Source organism: Uloborus diversus, chromosome 5, assembly GCF_026930045.1.
Source record: "Uloborus diversus isolate 005 chromosome 5, Udiv.v.3.1, whole genome shotgun sequence".
NCBI lineage: Eukaryota > Metazoa > Arthropoda > Arachnida > Araneae > Uloboridae > Uloborus > Uloborus diversus.
Genome location: NC_072735.1, coordinates 15,128,554 through 15,153,676, shown reverse-complemented (window position 1 = coordinate 15,153,676; position 25,123 = coordinate 15,128,554). Strand labels below are relative to the sequence as shown.

General features: G+C 31.7%; 1 protein-coding gene across 1 annotated transcript in view; it reads right to left on the bottom strand.

The window, feature by feature from the left end:
• Positions 1 to 3,025: 3,025 nt before the first annotated feature.
• The window catches only part of LOC129222705 (lysosomal aspartic protease-like), a 34,087-nt gene continuing 11,989 nt past the window's right edge, over positions 3,026 to 25,123 (bottom strand). The window contains exons 4-9 of the mRNA XM_054857236.1: positions 23,373 to 23,506; positions 16,235 to 16,419; positions 12,709 to 12,831; positions 6,609 to 6,756; positions 3,684 to 3,782; positions 3,026 to 3,419 (exon numbers count right to left, since the gene is read on the bottom strand). Of these exons, the coding sequence (XP_054713211.1) occupies positions 3,258 to 3,419; positions 3,684 to 3,782; positions 6,609 to 6,756; positions 12,709 to 12,831; positions 16,235 to 16,419; positions 23,373 to 23,506 (851 nt within the window). The 3' untranslated portion in view covers positions 3,026 to 3,257. The remainder of the gene's footprint in view (positions 3,420 to 3,683; positions 3,783 to 6,608; positions 6,757 to 12,708; positions 12,832 to 16,234; positions 16,420 to 23,372; positions 23,507 to 25,123) is intronic.

The window sequence follows — 25,123 nt, the reverse complement described above, 5'->3', positions numbered from 1 at the left end:
TATATTTTATAGAAGAAAAACTTTAATTTCTCTATTCAATTATATTCTGATCATTACATTCTTTGTCTACTGTTAACAGAACATCGATTTCTTTTAATGCTGGTTATTGTTTTTTGCATTTTCAAAACCAACTTCTTCCATTAACGACAACTTTTTTGAAGAACAGAGAGTCATCGCCACAGAGAAGTTTCACTTAATAACAATCATGTACTGTTTCTACTTCTGAATTTGTTATCTGTAAAATTTTAAAATCTTTTTTTTTTTTTTTTAGGAGGAAGACTCGTCAGAGAAGTCTAGTTCTGTGCGGAAAAGGAAATAAATCTTTGCATATATTTTTTTTTACAGCAATGACTATTATATAGATTCCAGTTTTACAAGCTTTCTGTACGGTGGGTATTGTATGATGATTTGTTTATAAAATATTTTTACAATAATAAAATTCTCATAAAAGTTTACATCAGTTGGAATCAATGGACTATTATAAAATAAATTTGACTGATATGATGCAATGTACATACACAGACATAAAAAGTAATTGAAACAGTGGAATGGATATTCAACATCAACATAATTGAGGCCCCTAGTTTCAAAACCGGATACTTGTAGAAAACCAAATTTTACAGGAGACGTAAAAGTCCGGTTTTGAAACTGAGGCAGACCTTCCCGCCCCATTTCAAGGGGGAAAGAAGCGGTTTTTGAACCTAATATTGAGCAGACAAATAGGCCTTATGATTCTCTACAAGATTAACAAAAAAAAAAAAGAAAATCGAATTTTTTGCAAGTATCCGGTTTTGAAACTAGGGGCCTCAATTAAAATAAGAAATACTTAGTTAAAAATAGAAGTATTAAGTTACCTCTAACAACTTTTTTTTCATTAATATTTCAAAGGAAAAAAAATATGAATGTCTACATAAAAGTCTAAATTATTTACTTTTTATGTCTGCTTATAAATTGAATTGGGTAAAAAAGAAAAAAAAAACTATGTTAAGAGCTTGATTTTAACAGATAGTAAAAAGAGGGCAAAAACAAGCTGTTTTTGGATCCATTCTTTTCTCAATTGTTTAATGAAATTCTAAAAAGCATTTTTGCCAGTTTCATTCTTTGCTTCAACTGAAATTTTGCTTAGCTAGGTTATCCTGTCTCCTTTGATCTGTAATAATTTAAAATGGATTTCACATGTCTTTTCAGTTTTTTTTTCATTCTTTCTTATAGTCCTGCCAAAACCATACTCTAGATCAGGGCTGTCCAACTGATGGCCCACAAACTTCTTATTCAGCATATTTCATTTTTCGACATTGTATGATATCAGTGGCGCACCCACGGAGGGGGCTAAATTCTGTTCTCCGCATTTCCGCTGCTTTAGTTAGTACTACACTTTTTCTCGCCAAAAACTGCAAAAAAAATTTCGGGAGGAAACCTTGAATATCCTGCATCCTCGTTCCAAACGAAGCCCAAAATCGTAAATTTCAGTAAAATAAAGTCACAGTTAAATGGCGAAAATTTCCTGGAGGCGATGTTTTATTTGTCTAATGTTGTATCTTATTATAAAGAAAACCGATTTTAACAAATTCAGAGCAGATCCTTTATTGCTCCCTCTTATGTCTCCAAAGAGAGCCTACAATTGCACTTTTTAGAATTCAGCGTTGAAAATTTTCTGGAGAGAACCCCAGAATTTTCTCTATTTCTTCCACATCACCAAAGATAGCGTAAAATTGCGTTTTTAAAGCTTCAATTTCGGAAAATTTCCCAGGAGAACCCTCAACCCCTTAAATTCATCAAAGTTAACCTAAAATTGATTTCATCGGGGAAAAAGTATGGAACTTATTTAATTTAAAAAAAGGAAAAAAAAAAGGCTTCTTCACAACTGTGGAACACACCACTTTTTCTAGATAATATTATTGCAGTTTTCTTTATTCAAAATTTTTTCTTAGTTTGAGAGTGATAAGGTTACTGCGTTTCTTATTACCATTTGAAAAATAAAAATAATTTTGTAGTCAGATGGATAAAAAAAGGTCTGAGAAGAGGAAATAAAACTATTTTGTTCTTTTAAAGTTTGTAAAAGTCGACATCAAATATAAACTACACTAAAATGAAAATTAAAAAAAAATCGGCATCAATTGGGGGGGGGGGGGGGACTTCCCGAAATATGCCCCTCATTTTAGGAATGAGAGTTCCTTACGAAACTTCAAGCCTCTCCCAGGAAAAAATACTGGATGCGCCACTGTATGGTATCAAGAAGCATCCGAGACTCCATTCTTGGTCAAGCCGGGGTCCCCAAAATTTCCTCTGGATCGCTCTTTTACTCCTTTCATTGTATTGGGAGAAAAATGTACTCTACAGGTAAAGGTCAAGTAGTCCTATCCTGTACACTGGTGTTCAAACGAATTCCTAGAAATAGTATTGCCTTGCGTTGGCAGGGGGAGATAGGGAGAAAAAAGAGAAACATTTTAGATAAGCAAACACTGCCTGTAATTGGTTAAAAACAAAGATCCCCCTTACAGACTCTATGGCCTTTGTTGATTCCAAAAAAGAAATAAAGACTTTTACCGGAAAAGTAGGCTAAAAATTAAGCCATGAAAATTAGTTTAGGAAGCATTGTATGGGGGAGGGGGGGGGGTGCTTTTCAATTTCCGGGGCTCCCTTCAAAAAAAAAAAAAGAAAATCTGTATCTGCCCCAGGGCAAAGACGAGAAATTAGGAAGTACTGATTTCAAGTACATGGAGATGTTTCGCTTCAAAAAGAAAATTTAGTAATTATTAAATTTTTTTTTACGATAGATCACAGTCCAAGTTTCCCTTTGTGAAGCTAATATAGCAAGGAAATTAAATTTTTCAAAGAATAAAAAATGTAATACTATTTTGACAAATCCCTTCCCCAAAGAGAGGAGGGTGTAGGGTAACATTTCACAAACCTCTTGGGGGAGGTATGACATTAAAAATATAGAAATTTAAAAGAATTTGCAAAATTTGAATAACAATTGTGACATGTTAATGACAATTTTAAATTCATAAGATACAAATTAAAATTGGAAAAGAAACTTTATTTAAAAGAACATACATAATAAACCAATAACATTAAGTAAAAGTAATATCACTGAAAAAGTCACTCGTTTAAACAAATGCTTTGTAAGAACATGCAAGTTTTGAAAATTCTAACATTTTACTAAAAAAAAATTCGTTCATTTTGCAGGAAAACCTAAATCTTTTAAAATGAAATGCATTAAAAAGAACATTTTGGTGAAGCTTAGGGAGCAAATTCTAAGCAGAATCCGCAAAGCCAACTCTGGCATTGCCATAATCAAATTCAGTATAATAACGTCCAATGAAGACATCCCCAAGTATCCAAAGAGGTCCCATTGGTTTAGGAATATCCATACCTAAAAATCCACTCAAGCAAACAGTTTGTCCTAATTGTGAAACCTGGAAAAAAAGAAAACTGTAACAACTTTTCTTGGAATTATCGGAAAAACAAATCTTTTAAAACAAAGATTACAACACAATGCATATATAGAGAAGTATATTTCTTTTTCTTCTCTTTTTACAATTCTCGAAGTATTAATATTTTTAATCAAATCAAATTTATGCTAAATTGTTACATAACTTTAATTTACAATTACAAAAATAAACATTTCATATCATCCGCATCCCAGATTTTAGAATTTAGAGAAGAATTACGATACTTACTTTAAGAATATAGTCTGATCCTTGAAGATCGAAATTTCTGCCTCCAAACGTAAGAGTTATCTTTGGTAGTTTTGGCACCAAGTCGCAGTCCACCATATACTAAAAAAATGTTTAAAAATTATAATGAGTATTTGCAGGCAATGCAATTTTCTTATAATTAATTAACAAGTAGCAACTTTATAAACATTTCATAGAGCAAGAGAATTGAATAAAACCGTAGAAAATTTATGCACTCTGATTTTTTTTTAAAATTTTGTTTTAATCATAATTCAGTTTACTTTTTTTCATTAACCCATTCTTTGCCCCGGCCGATACAGTATGGGCCGCGCAGTTTGTGTCAATACTGCCCCGGCCGATTCAGGCTCGTCGCAAGAAAATGGTTCCTAACTGCCTTTGACGAACCTGTGTCGTCACGGCGTTTCTAGCAGTTTTTGCCTCGGCCGAACATGAGTCGGCGGTCCTTCCAGGGGCAGAACCCTGTTATTGCGCTTCTCTGTTTGGTTCTGGTGCTTTTACGGGAGCGGTAATCAAGCTCTTTTCCTTAGACAAAAGGGATGTAACTTATAGTATTTCACGAAACTTGTTGTAATTTATTTTATTTTACTAAGATATTAACCTTTCAAGTACTCCTGGATGGGACACGTATAATGCTTCAAATAATCAGGCATTATATTTTTATCTTTTCGTGGAAGCTTTGTTTCTTAGCATTCTGGCATTTGAACTCCTGATGAACAAGCGTGAAAATAATTCCTTACACATTTAACAATATTTCTATGCCTGAATAAAGCAAATAAACAGATTTTTTTTTTCTTGTTATCAAAAATCCACCTTTTTACACCAGCAACCTTCACTAAATTGTTCATAATCCTCAAATTTTATAATTTATTTTACACAACATTTTTTAAAAATTATCTTACACATCTTAATTTTGTACGAGTATGTTTTTTTTTTAATTATAATGTGTTTTACTACGCTTTTTATTTATTTGTATACTATTATTATTTTTTATTATTTATTTTTTTTTTTTAAATCGTGATATTTTCAAACTTAAATTTTAACTTTTTATATTCGCGGCATCCTTTGATGGATTTTTAGTGATACAGTTTTGAATATTTTTAATTTCACAAACAAAAATCATGACGACCGCATTGATTATACGTAATAGTTGACCATGCAAAGCATAAAATATATACTACAGTACAAATGAAATGATAATATCTTGAGTTCTTTTCGCTTTACTCATACGAAACATTCCTTTTCTCCCTTCCTTTTTCAGATTTTATTTATTGTTTTAAAATAGCTCCAATTGCACCTTCTTTTATGAGATTTTAAAATAGAAATAAAATATTTGGTTTCTTTTCAATTATCAAGTTGCCTTAATTAGTAAATAATCCTATGAAACTAACTAAAATTTATCCAAATATGTTTCAAAATAAGAAAAACAATCCGACTCGATTTCAAGCAAGATTTTCTTTTTTTTTCTTCTGAAGACATGTTCTCAAATACAAGCAGTAAAGCTTGCTTTGAAATTCCTTTCTGAATCAAACTGTTTTGTTGTAAGAAAATAATGTGGAAGGGTTGACTACAAGACACCAAGGGGGACATCTCCTTAGGGAATCCGCCCAGGCAGTCTCTGTTATTCCTCTCTCAGCTGGGGGCTTTTAGTTGCATGCACAAAAGTATCCTTTAGGGAAATAGGGGATTAGCCGCAAGTTTTGATCTTTTGTAATCATTTATCTTTAAAATACTTCCCACGCTTGAGCAACTGATATCTGGACACTCAGAAGGGATTTAAAAGTCATCGCAATTACGATAAAAGAACCAAAAAGCAAAGAGATGTCTCTGTGTTTATTGGTCGTTTTGAAAGGTCACAATGTATCAAAAGGCACCGAAAAATACTTTTTATCCGCTTAGAAAATCATTCCCACAGTTAAAGCGTTTTTGTCCATTCAAATTGTCCATTCAATTTTTGTCCATTATCCCTTGCTCACAGGTTGGATCGATCAGTCAATTGTTTGAAGAATGTTTTGTTGAGCCCTTTTGAAAGGTAGATCATCTTACATTTAACAGTTTTGATTTCTTAAGTGTATAAAAAGAAAAAAATGATATACTGAGATAAAAGAAAAATAAATCAATAAAATAATTAGTGTTATAAAAATAATTGCTTTTCGTCCTATCCTCTATTGTTTATTATTTTCCCGTTATGTACTGTGTAAATTTAATGAATATTTCAGTACATATTGGCAACCTTATATTTTATTGCACTATTTAATTCAGTGCCAAAAAACTAATAAAGCGAAGCGATTTTCGAATGCAAGCTGAACAGCAAAAACAACATTAAAATCCCGAGAGCAAAATGGGGAGAAAAGCGCTATTACAACGTAGCAAAAAGCAACTCCGTTCGTTATCTGCGGCATGCGCGTTAAGGGGTTTCGGGCTGATCATGGAATGGGTTAAAATAAGTATGAAATTTGAAAAAATTGGTTCCTTATTCAATATAACTCATCAATTAAATAAAAAAGTAATGCATTTGAAATATGTGAAACTAAATTATTTTATTATTACATGAAACTTGGACAAAGGTATAAACTAAAAGGTTAAAAAAACTAGATTATGATTAAGTTTTGTTTGAATAAGTTAATTTAAAACCAAAACATGAATGTTGCCATTAGTGATTATTAGGGTTTTTTTTTTTTTTTTTCAAAATTAATGAAACTTTAAAATGCACTGCTGGTCTAAGTTTTAAATCAAAAAAATATTAGTTTGCTTTAATTATAACTTATCACAGTCAAAATTGTAAAAAAGTTTTTCAAAAGGCAAAATCTTTTATTTGACCTATGATTACCTTACTCCACATGACCCTATATATATATATATATATATATATATATTTTTAAGAGAGAATATCAAGAAAGTGAGGCTAACCTCTCCCATAGCTAAAGGAGTTGCTCCTATTTCTTTATTCAATTTCTCAATTTCAGCTACAGGTCCTGCAATCAAAGAAGTTCCAGTATCGGCAATAGCCTCACAACCACCAGCACAATAAACACCAGTTTTTCCACCAATTGACAATCTACAGGAGAGAAAAGTAAAACAAGTTGAACTGAAATGTAAATGTATAAGATTGCTGAAAGAAGAGAAATATGTGCAATTCTGGGGTGAAAAAAACAAGGGCTACTATTGCGACTACAGTATCAAAGTGTTTCAGAATTATACAGGAACTCCTTTCTCAGTACAAAAGAGGCAATCTTCTGGATGAAGAGATACCAGAGAAAAAACTATATTAACTTCACAAGTTTTGTTCATGATGAGGACTAAGGAATAAAGATGCAATGAATACTAGGCCTGTCTGCCGAATACCTAGCTTACTATTTGGCCTCGGCCAAATACTATGAAAAAAATACATTTTTTAAATTCATCCTGATATTTAAAGGGCATTTTAAATAAAATTAGCCTTAAACTCATAGTCATGTTATTGTTCTATAATGGGTTGTCAGTTAATAGTATACATTAATTAATAGCAGCGAAAAATATCTTTACTACTAATTTAAACTACCTGATTTATTTCAAACCAAATAAATGTAAACAAAATTTTTTCTTTCTTACTAAATTAAAGAGGTTTTTTTAGTTTTTTTTTTCTTCAAAAAATATGAAAATTAAAAATACTAATTCCTACTTGCCATGAATGATTTCCTATATTGTTGAAAACGAAATACAGTGAAGCACCATTTATACGTTTTTGAAGGGACTGTATGAAAAAAGCATTATAAATAAAAAAACGTACAATAAGTATACGTTAATGTGTATTAGACTCGGCAAGGGACCAGTTTAAAAAACGTGTAATTGATAAAAACGTATAAACAAGAAACTTATAAACAGTGCTTCACTGTATTTACAGTTGTGTTTGTACAATTTAGCCATGGATTATGACAAGTTAAAAGCATGAGTTTCTTTAATAAAGAATAATTAAAATTTGATTCTGAGTACAGTCGACTCCCGCTACAATGCAATCTGACTGACGCAAAATGGCTATAGCGTGAGTTTTTCAGGAGCAACAAATTTTAGAGCTAAAGCGAATTTCTCGCTCTCAACATGAAAATATTTGGAAAGGAACCATGATGCTAAGTTTCGACTTTGTTATCTTAAATATATAAAAATCTTCTGTGCGGACGTTTGTCACCATAAGGCTTTTAAACGGCTGGACCGATTTTGATCAAATTTTTTGTGTGTAATTAAGTTGTGGCAAGCATGGTTTTGAAGCGTGATGGATCGAATCGGAATCGTTTTTGTTAATTAATTAATTAATTTAAACATTGGATGGTTATATCTCCCAAATGATTAATATTTATTTTAACCTATTGTTGAGCGAGAATTGAAATAAATATTTAATCCGTTGCCAAAAGACAATAAGAAATACAGTTCTGCTTTTTGTAATGAAATTTCCTACTGTGACATGTCAATTGAGAATAGATAAAACGTAGAGAGAGTGAGTGAAGCCTTCATTTCTTGAAAGCAACGATTTTAGGTACAGAGATATATTTTAAAGTAAAGTACTGGAAGAAATCAGATTTCTTTCATTAGGTTCACTCAAAACGAGTATTTTTCGTTGTAGTTAAACTATTTGACCGGGTCGGTGCTTTAGGTTTTCCTAACCAAATGATCGGATAGTACCGTACATAACATTTGTTTCTCGGCTCAAATCCATCTGAGTTTTGGCACCAATGGCAAAAATACTTTAAGGATTATCAAACTAATCAGTACATTATTAAAGGAAATAAAATAATAGTTTAAAAAGCTAAAAAACACGCTTTCGTAGCAAAATGAACTAAAAAGTGAAAAATAATCTTTGGATGATAGCAGTTGACCAATCACTTAATTTTAATGTAATACAAAAAAGCGTGGGGTGCTGTCTATTTACATTTTTGCTTGGACAACAAATGGAAGAAATTCAAGACAACTGATAAGAAGCCCCCCATGCTTTTTTGTATTACATTAAAATTAAGTGATTGTTCAACTACTATCATCCAAAGATTATTTTTCACTTTTTAGTTCATTTTGCTACGAAAGCGTGTTTTTTAGCTTTAAACTATTATTTTATTTTTCTGTTTTTTAGTCTTATGTTGAAGAATTATCAGGAAAAGTTTTTTTTTTTTTTTGGTGCGGTATATGAAAATTTGAATCAGATTGGGACTTAATTGACGGAATTATTTATAAAACGAGAGCGAGGTAATATCTTAAAGTTAAGACAAGGGCACCCTGATGGGAAGCTGCTGTGAGTCATCGATGTATGTTTGCGGAAATCATATTTATATTACTTTGAAAATTTGAGATGCATTTGAATAAAAGTTTTGTTCAACAATGGTCTGATCAGCAATGAATTTCCAATTGAAGGCTCACCTAAATTTTGGCATGAAATTAGTTAAAAACAATTATATTTCATGTTCTAATTACCTTGGAACATTGGAACAAATTTTGTCTGATGCAGAAAAATTAAAGGTTTTTGTAGATATTTTTAAATAATTTTTGCGAGCATTTTTTAATGTATTTTTTTTTCCTTTTTTACATTGTTGGATTTATGCCAAAATATTGAATAAAATTGGAGGAAACTAACAATTAAAAGACTTAATTGATTAATTTGATTATAGAATATTGCATTGTCATCGGGTCTGAGGTCGCGTGCCAAGTTTCAAAAGAATCCGATCGCAGGAAGTGAGCGAAATTTGAGTTGCAAGATTTCGTTACAAGATACATACATACATACAAGTGAAACTTATAAAAGCGTGCTAAATATGGTGGAATTTGAAGATGAAATAAGTTTTATTTTCGTCCAGATAAATTACAACAGGGTAGTTCTGTACACACAAGATCAGGGCAGTGGAAGATTTTTTATTTTTGGTGGAAAGAACAAATTAGGCAAATATATGAAGATTTCATTCCAAAGATGGGACCGCTAATCGGTCAGAGTTCGCTTCGCTCACTGATTGGCTGGATTACAGGAACTTGGTGGCTTGGCGACCTTGGCCATAACAATACGGTTGGGTGATTATTTGTTTACTACTGTTAATGTAATTTATTGTATCTTTTGTTCATTTGGTGAAATATTTTAAATTGCAAAGAAATGTTTTTGGTTTTTAAAGAGTGTTTAGTCTATTTAATTGAAGAAAGTGTTTATTTTACATCGGGAGGGGGGAGGGGAGTGATTTTCACTTATTCAGGGAACTGTTTTTACATTTATCATTTTCTAAACGATATCCATTTGATTGTTTTATTTTTTTTTTCATATTGGGGACGTTGCAGCGGGATTTCCCGTTTTTACTAAATGGGAAAGTTATTTTTTTATACTTAATATCTGAGGATTATTTTTATCCTTTGAGTATGGCTATAGGAACAAACCATACAATCTCTGAAGATCTTTGAAGTATGCGAGAAAAAATAGTTGATAAAACTGCTCAGTGGGCACTAGATAAATCAAGTTGTAATAAATATGTGCATTTTGACACCAAGCAGCTTAAAACATTTTCTATTTACTTATTTTTTTCAACAAAACGGTTGAAACACTCGATAGTTTATTGAAATTTTTCAACTTTTCAATTGACAAAGTTTGTACAAAACAATGTCTGTCAGGTCCTCTAGTTGACTATAAAATATTAATTCGTGAATGTACTTTCATCCTTTCAGCATCACTGACTGCACAAGTTCCCACATACAGCACTATAAACATAGCATTGTTAGTGTGTATGTATCAAAAAACTTCTCATTTTTCATTTATTTATTCTAAATATGAAAGGTGATGAAAAATTGTGGTATCTAAGGACGCTGTTTCATCTAAAGTTTGAAGATGGAAACGAAAAGCGAAAGCTTTTGACAAGTGAAGAAAAGGTAAAGATTCTTGATACGCTTGAACTAGAAAGTGGGTCAAAGGTAGCACGATAATTAGGTACGAGTGAATCTTTTATATGTATAATTAAAAGTCAAGAGAAGGCAATCCATATAAGTCCAGGGGGTCCCAGAGGGATGTTACCATAGATGTAAATGTTATAAAAGTAAATGCAAAGCTACTGTATTTAAAAATATATTAGAATGACAATCAGATGTGCAGGATAAATCATCATCTTCAATTTTTAAGTTATAAATATAACTTATTGTATTTACTGTATAGTACTCTTACAGTGCAGGGCATTATTATTCCTACATACTGTATTTACCATACTGTGTTATTTTTATGTCTCTCCCTATCATTGATTTTGTGCAACGTAATCTTAGAGTAAGAATTAGTAAATGGAGGGAGCAAGTCCAATCATTGGCTTAGCAAAAGCTGAAGCCAAGAGCCCAACTCAACAATGATGAATGGTTGACATGTTTTGAGTAAACTAGCGAAAGAAACATGATTTCTTTCAATGCTTTGCTTTAAAACCTGTCATGTGACTTGGGGTCTTTGATTCACGAATGAAAAAGTCTTCACTCTCACCATTTTATCTCTTCTCAATGATCGTAACAGTATTTTATGTCGAATTATGCAACTTTTTTAAAAGTACGGTAAAAATTCAGCTCTTTATGTAAGAAACTGTAATATATTGTTAAAAAATGGTCAAATCAGTTTAAAAGGTGTTTAAATGTCTAAAATGATTGGGTATGTTACTAAAAAATTCATATATACACAACACTTTTCCACAGCGTGAAATTTCGACTTACGCGAGAAGTCTTGGAACGGATCCCTCGCATCCGACTGTATATAAACACAGATAAAAATTTACATTAAAGTAAACTTAACATCTGAACAAATAAAACAAAAGTTGCTCTTTAACTATGCCTTCTCCTTACACATGAATGAAAAAATTAGATTAGAATGGAATACTTAGTAAACAAATATGGATAAAATTTAAGTGGATGTATGCTAGCTTCTCCTCAAGTATTCTCAACAGGTTAGGCTTTTTGCCGGCAGAAACTGGTTATAACCAGCAGAAACTGGCAAACACTTAAAAGGGTCTTTAATAACTCAAGTAATTACTAAATGATTATTAGTTTAAACAAAACAAAAATTTTGTTTCATTATTTTAAAAAATAAAATTATATGCTAGTGCCTTTGATTTAGTTCGGAAAGGGAACTTTTTAATTGCAGATGCTGGTATAACATTTGGATTAATCTAACAAAGGACAAAAAATCATCTGAGTGCTTAGGAAAGAAGAGTGACATACAGAAGTAAACAGGCATTACTGATTGTAATTTGCTCGCTTATATGCTTCATCTAAATTGCTTGTGATTGAAATTATGTGCTTCAAGAAGAAAGTGCCAGAATTTTACTTGCCAATATTAATGTAGATTTTGTACCTAATGTCACAGCTTTGCAAACCAAATTGACCCCATTTCTCGAAACTTATTTTTCCAGTCAAATTTTTACCACTACCCCAGCTACTACATATGGTGAACCAGTTTAAAAAAATATACAATAGATGAAAGTTCGAAGAATATTCTAAAGTTTCTCATTTGTGCATATTAAATTGAGAAACTGTTTAAATTTTAGAAACCACCTTTTCTAAGGAGCAACTGCAGGATCAAAACAATAACATTTGATTTTGACTTGTGATAATATTGAAATTAAATAGTGCTTATTTTCTGTATGCATTTTCTAGTGTACTATGTCAATAATTAATTTTTTTTCTTTTGTGAATTTTCGACAGTTTCTGCTGTAAATGTGGCAGAAAGTCGTTTTTGCCATGCCGGTTTCAACCGGTTTCTACCAGTGGTTTTAACTACCTCCGCAGAAACTTGCCAACCTTGATTCTTAAGTACCTTCAAGTATTCTCCTCCTAATAAAATATTTCATATCTAATTCAACGCAACCGAGTTAGCATCTAGGTATTGCATTTTTAGGAAATGCACCATGAGTTTTATAATTATGAATCAGGTTCAAAGAAACAAATAGATAAGTTGAAAATATCTCATATATGGCAGTTCACATGTCATGCATGAAAAAGCTCTGTTGTTATAGATTAGTCATATTTAAAAATCGGGTGAATTATTTACCCATCCATTGGAAATTGCCAATATCCTTTACGGTCAACAGGCACGTAAGTAAAATTGCCTTTATAATGAGCAGAGTCACTACCACCAAAGATTATTTCTCCTCCAACTGTAGCACTTGGATCACTAAAAGAATTTTTTTAATTAACATTAATTAGAATATTAAAGTACAATTTAAAGACACTTATTTTTTATACAATAAATTCAATGATATACAGATATTACAACAGGGAATATATATTTAAAAAATCACCCAAAATGGCAGACAAAAAAAAAAAATGGTAGAATCCATGTTGATTCAATGAGGGGTGTAACATGATGGTCTCGGATTTTTTTGAATTTAACATGTTAAAATTCATAAAAAATTAAGGAATAGGCTTTTTTTTTTTGTTTCGCCCAAAAAAAATTCCTGGGCCGATATGCAAGCCGCCAAAGATGGCGGTCCTGTCATGATTTCTCACTTGGGATTTTCGTCAAAATTTTTAAAGTCCATTATCTCAGGAACGGTAGAACATATTTTATTGCAGTTTGTTTTATTTGAAAGAATATTTATTCTTGTTTAAAAACATATGCAACATATTGAAATATGTAATTTAGTTTTTTTTCCACAGTCTTTTGAAAAAAAAAGTTTAAAATAATTTGATTTTTCTCAAAAACGCCAATTTCAAAATTTTTAATTTTTTTATAGTTTATTAGTACCACTGAGAACTACGTTCCCTGAAAAGGAGAGCTTCCACTGTTTTAACAGATTTTAAAGGCATTTGAAAAGATGAGGGTTTTTAAGGAACTCTTTACGTAATGGTAGACCTGAATATTCAAAAAAAAAATTCGCAACAAGTGGCTAGAGAACACTTAACTCAGTCATGTAGCAAAACTTTTATTCTGAGTCGCCATTTTAAATAGGATATTGAATTTTGTGAGAAAATGATGGCATAGCGCTTAACGATTCTTTTGGCTCTATGCTGAAAGGTTGCATGGGGAAATGCAGCAAATCGGCTGGAGGCCATGTTCTTGTTTTCATAAAAAATGAAACTTCTGAAAAAAAATCTGAGACCATCATGTTATACTCCTTGTTGAATTGACATGGATTCTACCGTATACTTTATTAAAATGTAGAAAATTCTAAATGAATTATAACGAGCGGCAATCATTCTTAGGGGATATTAAAAATAGCTAAATATTGCTTTCACAAAAACAAATTTTCAGTTTTTGATAGCAAAATTAAGTGTTCCAAGAATTTGAGCACATCAGTTTACATTGAAAAAAATCAATTGCTTTTTTCTGATCATTATTGAGTATTACTTATCCAAAGGTAAATAAGGTTAATCTCAACCATAAATATTTCATCACAAAAAGTGAAGAATGATTCGCACACAATTTCTGTATACGTGCTAACTTCTCCAATTAAAAAATAACAAGCTCAAATCTCAAAAAACAGAAGAAAATAATTGGCAAAACATTTTTTCGTGGAAAGTATTTTCCCCATAAGTAACAATTTTATATTATTTTACTTATAAAACAGCATCATTTTGAAAAAAAGTTTGTTTGAAAAAATGTTGATTTAAATGCTCTATCAGTCATTTTTAAGAGAAATGTTCTCATAGACAATCATGGGGAAAAAAAATTGTTGCTACATTTATGTGGTTCCTAATAATTTTTCAACTGTCAGAGTAACATCACAATCATGATCAGTGATATTATGTACTACTTTACTAAACTTATTTGTGGCAGTGAAGACACAACTAAACACACAACTGTAATCAACTTGTTGAGATGCAATTATGTACAAATGAAAAAAATCATTTCTACGATTTTTGGGCCTTGTTTTGTTAGTATTTGAAGTTACAGTGTGTTCAAAGCTGCATTTTGTACAGTGTAAGCATAAACTTGTAGTTACAAAATTGGAGATGTCAAAAATTATTTGATTAAAATGTAACAATGTTAAAGAACAGTTGCCGATATTTGAAAATTTGAACACAAATTTAGCAGGGTTGGGCTTTTGACGTGACATGTTAAAAACTCAAAAACCTGATGAAAAAGTCAAAAACCTTTCGAAAACCGATGTACCGACATTATTGTCAAATACAGTCATTTTTTAGCACTAAGTTACCGCCCTTAAGCAGGGCTAAAGCAGAACCACATGCAATATACTAGACAGCCTGGTTATTACATCCAAAACAAAACAGCAGTCTCTGGATGTGGTAATTGTGCTGTCTGGTATATTAGTCATTATTGACATTTTTAAATAATGCATAAGATTTCCTCATGCTGAAAAATTATTTAACTATAATTTGCATATTATATCAATCAAGTTATACTTAAAAATTAAATACATTTAATTGTAATAAGTTTAGAAATTTTAATTTCAATTCATTTGTTATGCTGTAAAAATAGTTATGAATATTAAAACTGTTAAATCTAGTTTTCAAAATGGTTCTTTTTAAATTATTTAATCACTAAAACAATTAGTTACAAGTATTTTGTCAATCTAAAAATTCTTTGTCGGGATTTATGTAATCTTTCTCTTTTGAGTAAAACTAAAACAAAGTTAATCAACACTCAATGATTAATTATGAAATATCTACATATTTTTGATGACGCTCTTTTTTTTTAAGCTTTTGTTATTAACTTTTTCTGTAAACTAATATCAATATTCTGTTCCTAAATGAGCTAATATTTGCTGGAAGCGACCAACTTCATCTAAGTTTTCATTAGCTTTTGAAGCCGAATCTGAACCATAATCTGGAAGTTACGTCTCAGTTCAGGATGTTTCAACAAATGGATGATAAATACACCAATATTTCAGAACCAATGTAGAGGATTTTCTCCAGTTTTGGATTTATCCTTTCCAAACCATAAAATAAGTTTGGTGTACAAAAGGCTTTTAAACTGGTATTTTATTACTGCATCCCTTGAGGGGAAAAAAGATTTATAATGTGACTAAATATAATATGTAAATGTTTACTTAAGATGTCTATTTTATTTATTTTTAAATATGCTGCCATTCATACTACTTTTTATTCTTTAATAATAGCTCTATTTTTCTACACTCTCTTATTCTTCAGACAAACAACTTGTTGAATCAAAATAACGCTAGGGATTTTTTCACATCATTTTAAAAATCTATAAGTCAAAAAATTCCCTTTAGTGTACGAGATCAAGATTTAAAAAACTAAGGATCACTTGTTGAGGTAATATTGTTCAGACAGGTTTTAGACAGAAGTTAGGTTTTTGACATGGCTATAAAAACCACGGTAAAAACTGGATAAAACCAACAACTGTCAAAAACTTGCCAACCCTAAAATTTACTTTATAAAGTGAAACATTAGCTCAAGAAGTTAAGAATGCATGTTTAATGAAATTAATTTTTATTGAAAATTTGAGGCACGATAGACTATAAATACTGCTTTGAAATATCATTAAAACTTCTGTTTACAAGCATTAAAATTAGCTTGAGTATTAAATGTTTACAGATCTTTAGCTTTTAATATTTCACTCAAAATACTGTTCACCAACTCTCACAACTTACCGATTGAGGTAAAATGAGAAAATTGGTTGATCAACAAGCTTTTGTTTTATCATATTATCAAAAACAGGTACAACTCCATCAACAGCAATACTGCTAAAACCTAATCCAAGAATTCCATCAAACTTAGCAGCAACAAAAGCAAGTCCAGGTTCTGTTATAGCTTCTCCAAATGTCTGATCCTTAATCTAAACATAAAATCAATTTAACACAATATTATTAACAAAAAATAATAACTTTTAATTTTAATTTTAAGATTGTTTTGCAACAACTTATACACAAGACATTTACTAACCCATTTGGGACAAACAACCAATGTGTACACTTTTATTGAAGTTCCTTCAGGGTCAAACATTACATTCCCTGCAACACAGTTATTTTCTCTACGTAACGATCAATACATAGATGAATGGTGTCATTGGAATGAAATTTTTAACATTAGATAGCATTGCTAATTCATATTTTCTGCGAAAACTTCATATTTTTTGTGATTAAAATATAATTTCTTTTGTTTTTCTTACATTACTATTAAATTAAATGATATATTAAAGTAGCTTGATATATATGGAAATATTTGAGGACAAATAACGATTTTAATAATGGAAAAAGAATTAATAACAGAATGTAATTCTTATAGGTTTGGTATTCAGACACGATTTTTACGATCACAAGTTCTATTTTTGATGCTGATTTTATCCTTTTAGTTTTACATGCTTTTTTTCTCTCCCTGAAAACATTGTAGTAATCAGAGGTCTGGCCAGAGGATATTTGGGTCCGTTAACGGACCCTTCACAAAAATCTGATCAACCAAAACGGACCTTTCACAAAATCCCGATCAAACAAAACGGACCTTTCACAAAATCCGGATCAACCAAAACGGACCCTTCACAAAATTCTGATAAACAAGAACTGATCTTTCACAAATTGTTTATTGAAAGAGCAAATCTGAAAGCAAAATAAGGCATATTAAACGGATAATTTTTGAAACCTTTTTGAAGTCAAATTAGAGGGATCAGCTATACAAAATCTGCTAATTTTGCAAAGAAAAAAAAATCCGCAGTCTTGCAAGCGATAAATTGCTACTGCCAAATAAATATAATGCTTGTTGTTTGCTTCTTGGAAAGAAATTAACAGCTGAAAATAAGTTTGGTTTTAAATAATTTTGTTTGTTTTATCACCAGGGCCGTATCTAGAGGGGGGGGGGGGGCCTGACGGCCCCCCCCCCCGAAACTCAAAATGTTTTGTACCGTAAAACAGGTTTTTTTTTTATTTATTTATTTTTTTTTTTTAAATTTTTAATGTCAAAAAAGGAAAATAACAAAGTTTTTTTTATTCTTAATTTTGCTACTATTCAAAATTTATAATATTTTGAAGAAATACCGAAAAAGCAGTTCTAGTGCTCATTAAGCCGCAAGGCACACTTGAAATTTAGACCTTTAATTAGGACTTCCTGCTCTCTTTCCCAATTCAATTCAGGGCAGTCCAGCGTTAAAGCAGGCTCTTTGTCAGTTCGTTGTTTTTCAAGTCTACCAAACTGACTTCTGTGCACTTCCTCCTCCAGGGGCGTGCACAGAAATTTTGGGGCTGTCACAAATGTCTTTTTTGGGCCCCCTCCATATTGTTTACCCATATTTTTAACCCTAGGTTTAAAAATATTGGGTCCCATTTAAGCTCGGGCCCGGGCCAACAGGTGTCCTTTCTCCCCTCTGTGCACGATCCTGCCCTCCTCTCCCTATAACTCTTATAAAACTTACACTGTACTGATTTCGATCCGGGACTCCCCAAAGGCTGGGCCCCTATTTTCCGATTAGGCGAGTATCTTGTTACCAAGATGTGCCAAATTCAGCTCCTTGATACATCCTGAGTAAAAAATGCAAAAATCACGATTCTCGCGTTTTTGTAGCATAATTTTCAAGATCATTTTTGTGACTGATATGTTTCATGTCTTGCATTTATTTAGTGCCGAATTCAGTATCATGGAAGTTCTTTTGTTATTGCTTGTTTTTTTTTCTTACCTCTACTGCATACTGTTAATACCTTAAGTATGAGAAAAAAAATAACACTTACTCTACTCTCTTTCATTTTCTGCACTACTTGTGATTGAAAAAAAAGTTTGTTTCGAGAAATATTTCGTTGCATTTATTTTTTAATTTAAAACGGGTGTGTCTTACAAAGTTATAATCATTTTGTAAGACTGTACAATAAACTTCTGAAAAGTGTAAATAAAGAGCTTCAAATAATTTCAACTGTTCGAGAGTCTTTGAAAATTATTTAAGTTTTTCAAATTCCTCGAAAAGTTCTTCAATTTTGTATCTTATCAAGAAAATAAAGTATGAATTGTCCAAATGGCCAGAATATTACTCTTCTGTTCTTATTTTCTGAATGTCTACACCATTTCTTTTAAACTATTTTGTAGAATTTTCATACTGTAGGGCATTAAATGAAAAAAAAAAAAGGGAGTAGGGTTAGTGATCAAAAACAAACTTTACTAAAAGCCGGTATGAGCAGATGACTGGGTGCTTCTCTTTTCTCCTCTCTCGTTTTTCCTCTCTGTCCATTAATTTCCTTTATTTGTCGAGCAAGCAATTTTTATTTTGTTTCTCCGGGGAAAAACTCCCGGACCCCCTGAAATTATGGATGTTCTACATCCGACTTAAAGGGACACTCTCCTGTTATCCTTACCACTACAAGGTGAATAAGAAAAATAATAAAAAATTAAAATAAAATAACAGTCCAAACAGTGGAATCATTAAAAATCGAGACAAAAAGTCTTCTATGTTAACATTTTTATGAGTTTGGTGTGTCTATGTATACTATATGTGTGTGTGTTAGGGCAATGTGCTAATTCGGGCCCCTCCCGAAAAAAATTTCTGAAAAAAATTTCTGGATACGGCCTTGTTTATCACAGCTAATTAGCAGCGGTGTTGTTGTAAACTTTTCTGAAAAGGCGTTGGTAAGCACTTTTCTCCCTGCTGATGATTTAATAAACTATAATAATATATATCAGCGAAATGAACTTAGAACTGCAAAGAGATAGTAAGGGTGGGGAAAAAATATGATCGCTTCAGATAGGGTTACCAATTTCAAAATTAATCGCCATTTAGCATCTGGCGTTAATCCTTTATAATGACTTTATTAGAAATTATTCTCCTCATTTTACCAGCTAGTCAATATTTGCGTTTTTATGGTGCTGTACAATGTTTAACTGTTATTTTGGGAGAAAATTATATGGGTTTGATTTTTCAATGCTAACAAGGATGATTAACTTTAAATAAACTGTTTTACTTGCCGTTTTTTTTCTTTAGATGTCTACATTTTGAAAAATACAATCTTTTAACATCCGATATAAGAATCATATTTTGTTCTTTTTTCAAGCTAACTTCGCTTTATTAGGATGCAAATAAATGAAAAGTCTCTATTTTTGTTAGACCATGCATTTCAAGTTTTTAAAGGCAAAATTCCATTTCCAAGTCAAAAATTAAAATGCTGAATCGATGGTTTAATTTTATTTTTGCTTCAACTGTGTCCACAGATATTAATGATATTTTATCATAGGACTCTAAAATGCAATTTAAAAAAAAATAATTTAATCAAAAATATTTCTTTTACAAGCCGTTTTTATACCTTTGATGCCTTTACTTTGAGAATTGCGATCTCTTTGCATCCGCTATGGGAATCCGATTTTTTGAATTTTTGATGTTTAATACACATTGTTAAGAAGTAAACAAATAAAATCTCTTTATTTTTGCTAAAATGACGGAATTTATAAGTTTTAAAGGAAATTCTGTGCTTTTTAAGAGTGTCTTGGGTCAAAAAGTTAAATGCTGAACCCTCGTCTGAATTTTATTTATTTATTATTTTTTTGTTACAATTATTTTAAATGCTGTACAGAAATATTTCTAGTATAATTTAACATAATGTAGAATGGAGATAAATATTGCTACTTGAGGGAGCGATGCCTCCCCCCCCCCCCGCCAAATACTAGAAAAACACACCAGAATGATATTCTCAACATTGAAGAGGAAAACACTCTACTTTAAGTTTAAATGATGCAGTTTGTAGCCGCTCTAAATTCTAAAATTTCGATTTAACATTTTTTTTTGCTGAATTATTTGATTTTTCACAAAATTAATTCACTTTTCACAAAATTATTTTATTTTTCACAAAAAACGGACCCTGCGAAAAATCCTGGACAGACCCCTGGTAATGTTCTAAGTTTTTGACTTTTTGCCCATATTGATCTAATTTTTATCTCAAAAGATCAGAGCTAAAATAGTTAATCTCTTAGAAGAGCATTTTTTAATAGATAACGCATATAAAAATTGTTGTTGTTGTTTATAATCCTTCATTGATCCAGCGGCAGCTAGATCAGATTCATGATGCCATGAACCCTAGCGAAGTCAAGCGCCAGTAGTGGGCTAGCACAGACATCTGCCAGAGTGAACCCCAAACAGTCAAGCATGTGGTCGAGGGATGCCAGTTTCAGATTGCATTTGCTGCACAAAGAGAAGATCTTACACCCAGAGTCGAAAATCATGTTCTTCAGATGACCACTTATGAGTCTCGAGACGGCCGTTTGATCATGTCTGTCACCCTCGAAATCTAACGAGCCTCCCGGGGTCTTCCTGCAGTACCAGGGATGGGCGGGAGGGGTGATCCAGACTTGCCTGTCTCCTTGTTTCTTCATAGAGAAAATTTCCTTATAAGTTAATGTGAAGTCGTTGTTGGGCAACTCTGAACAACCTCTTTTAGCCAAGATGTCTGCGGCTTCATTGCCATGGATGTTTACATGAGAGGGAATCCACTGAAAGTGGACTTCCTTTCCCTTGGTTAGATTTTTGAGATGGGTGATAATCTGAATACCCACAAGGTCGCACACACTGCTCCAGTTCTGTAGGTATTGAATCGAGCTCCGACTGTCAGTAAGGATCCAAATGTCACCATATTTAGTGTCGTGAAGGATGGTATTTAATCCTTCATTTATGGCGATTAATTCACTTCCGAATACCGAACAGTTATCCGGGTTGCGTCTGGAAAGCTGAACAGAAAGACTTTCGATAAAGACACCACTCCCAGTGTTATTCAATTCATCTTTACTGCCATCTGTGTAAATCAAAATGGCATCACTCGGGATGCCATCTATAACTTCTAGAGCCAACTGTCTTAAATAATCTGGAGCATCTGTGTTTTTGTTAGTGACGGACATAAGTTCAGTATGGAAGTGAACTCCGGGTAGGCCCACAATCGGGCTCACACAAGGTCTTAGAGAGGACTGCTCTACTGATTTAGAAATTATCTTCATATTATCAGCCAAACTAAATGGGCTATATTTCTTTAATCTTTGATTATTTATCCAATTACACAAATATTCTGATGTTCTATTTACGTTTCCATAGCTGCGTAATTTGTTAAAATATTTAACCAAGTTTGAGTTTCTTTCAAGACCAAGTGGTGGAAGATTTGCCTCATAGAGTACAATGTCGTTCGGGCAGCTGCTTTTCAAACCTGCGTATAAAAAATAATGAATATAAATCTGTGCAGGAAGGATTTTCAAAATTCCGAGTTCAGTTCCCATCAAGGGTGGATCCAACCTTTGGTTTTGGGTAGAGTCATTATTGGAAAGGAGGGAAAAATGCAATTTTTGGACTCGAATAGAGAGTGTGCTGGTACACAGCTAGCTTGCTCGGCTTCCGGTCTAGATCAAAAATTAGAGCCATCTTCAGAGTCCTATCCAACTGGTTAACCCACAAACCCTGGAGGGTAGGGGGACCCTGGAGTGAAAAATGATATGCAGCCTGCAAGCCGATAAATTCGGGAGAATCCCAAAGCTCCCAAGCTCGAGAAAACTTAAAATCTGAAAATATTTTTAGTTTTTTTGGATAAAATATCACTTTTTCAAAATGTAATCACTGTTCTTAGTACCGTCACTGCTAAAGGAAAATATTATAATAATATTAAGTAATAAACTTGTTTAGTTCAAAAAAGTCTGGTTATTGCATTATTTTCCAAATGCAAATATTGAACATTTTCCAATTTGAATGTTCTAATTCCTACATACTTGGTTTTTTTTTGTAATAAATGTTGTATTTTTAGTACATTTGCATGCATTTCTTTTGCTACTCCTATGGAAAAGGAAAGTGGAATTTTAGCGCACCGCTTACAAACAGATAGCAATCTTTTAGCAGCTGCATTAGGAGTATTTATCTTGTTATTTTCTAAACAATAAACATTAATATGGACATATTCAGCTAAAAAAAACCTCCTCCGAAATCAATATCCATCTCTTCCACACTCATGAAACTCTTTGAAATACGTTTTACTATTTGAAGTATAATTTGTATGAAATAGAATGTTAACTAATTAAATTTACTCCCCCTTACAACAAGGACTTCTTTTTAAAAAGTTGCAGCAAAGGTAGAGATGAACAAAGGCACCGTACCCTTCATTAGTGCCTGGTTAAATCTGAGTAGACTGGATGTAAGTACGCATTACTCTCTGCAGCTCGGTTCTGTTTAAACTGCATAACATATATTGCGTTAAAAGTTCAAATTTTTTAAATTTACTCATTTATTTTTGAAAAAGTAAATTTTTGCAGAATTTTGATTGGATGGCAGAATATGAATCAAATAAATTTCCCATTAAAAAGAAAGCCCCCCCCCCCCAACTGTACGTGGTCGTTACGCATTGGTTCTTAAGCATTTAAAATTGTGATTAGGCATTTGAATTTTTCCCTCATTTAATATTTTCCACCGTTTTGAAATTTATAAGCACCTCTGTTCTGTTTTCTTCATAAATTAAGATTTCATAATTTAAGCCTTTTATAGAGGTAGAATTTAGATATCTAGAATGGCAATGGTACCAAATATCACAGACATGGTTCTCTACTGTACATACATACAAGGATTGTTCCTTTAAAAATAAAAGTTTGTAAAAAATATCACAAAAAATCGAACTTTTAAAAGTATTGTACAAATTACAATAATAGTAGACCTAAGAGAAATAATTTTAATACAATCAATAAAGACAGATCATAATTTAGAGTGATGCTTCAGAAAGAAAAGGGGGGTCGGGAATATAACTACAGCTTTGTATTTGACTCATTACAGTATCTCTTGAATAATAATAAAAAAAAAAAGTATACCTTAGATCCTCCAATTGTTACAACATCAGTACTTAAAATGCCAGTCATACTGCCACTTCCATATCTGATTTCTATTCCAGTTCCATTAGCTTTGTAGGTACTAGAAGCACTGCTATCATACTTATTATGAAGCACTAGAAAGAGTTTATTGTTGTTCCATTAAAAAATGTTGGAGACAAGAATTAAACAAATCAAATGCAAATTTATTTGTACAAGGAGAATATAGACAAATAGTTGATATTAAAATCTGCAATGAATACCAGTTTGAACTAATTAAGATTCAGATGATTCAGTTTTATTCTTTTTTAAATCTACAATAAATGATTCTAGAATCAAATTGAAATTCAGTCATTTTTTGTTATTCAAAGACTATTAATTACAAACATCTGAATCTTAAATGCATTTGTTTAGTTTGCTTTAACTTGATTTCAGTGTCAACAATCAAAATCAATTTAAATCGATAATTTTAATCATGATGTAAGTCAAATGAGGCAGTGAGAAGTAAAGGGATGCAAGTGACAAAATTAAAAAAATTGGAGATAACCAGTACACATGGTAAGTGAACCTCTTCTCTGTCTTAGGGCAAGATATGGTACTAGTAGCCCTGGTATTTGCTGCTGTACAGAATGATTTAGAAAAACAAAATCAATGAAAGCGTACCTGGGAGCTAATCTTTAAACGCGTTTTACTCAAAACTTGAAAATGTCCACTTGCATCCCTTTGCTTCTCACTGCCTCAAAGGATAATTGTTTAATCAACGATTTACACTATTTCTTAACTTGAACTCTAAAAATCCCCTATAAATTTCATTATTTTTGCTTTCTTTTTAACTTTTTTAAGTCGGTACATTCTTTTTTCCCTATACTGATTTTTAGGTTTTTATAATCACTTGACCATTTTTATTGATTCAAACTCTGTTCTTTTACTGGGAGATTTAACCTGAGAATTCAAATTTGTAATCAGTGGTCAATTTTAAATTAGTTGCTTTTAATTAGTAGCCACTGTAAGCAGCCCCTTTTTTAAATGAAAACAATGAGGAGGTATGAAGTAAAGTCTTCGCAAACGAGGATTGCTGCTGTATGCATATTTATGGGTCATTCCATGTCAACTCAACACACCCATTTTACCTCACCCCCTCAGATTTTGATAAAATTTGGCACACATATAGTGGGCACTAAGAATAACAAAAATACAAAATTTCAAATTGTTATCTTGAATAGTTTGTGTACGGCCTTGTAAAGTTTTCAAAAAATCGTGAAAAAACTACAAACAAGCAATTTTCAAATTGCTCTAAAAGCTGTCAAAATTGAGTTAGAGAGGTGGGACCGGTGTTATTTTGTAGCTTTTTTAATGCTCTTTTAAGAGATATGCAACATGTCCTATGTAGTAGTAAAAAAAGTTTTTTTTTTTGGTGCAAATCAAATTTTTGATTTTGATTTTTTTTCAAAAAGTACCACTTTTAAAATTTTCAAAAAAATTCTATAAATAGACAGTACTTTCATAAACTGCCATGCAAAGTTTTGTGATGGGATAGTAATGGGATCTATGCCAAAAAAAATATTACTGACCCCTATTTTTCTTAAATACCAGATTTTGACCAAATAATAATTATTTTATTGTAGTAAAATATATTGTAGTAAATGCTTTCATGACAGATATGAATGTATTGTACTTTAAATTCTTCTTATAAAATTATTAGTAAAAATTAAGGCAAATAAAATACCAAAATTTAAAATTATATCAATTTATGC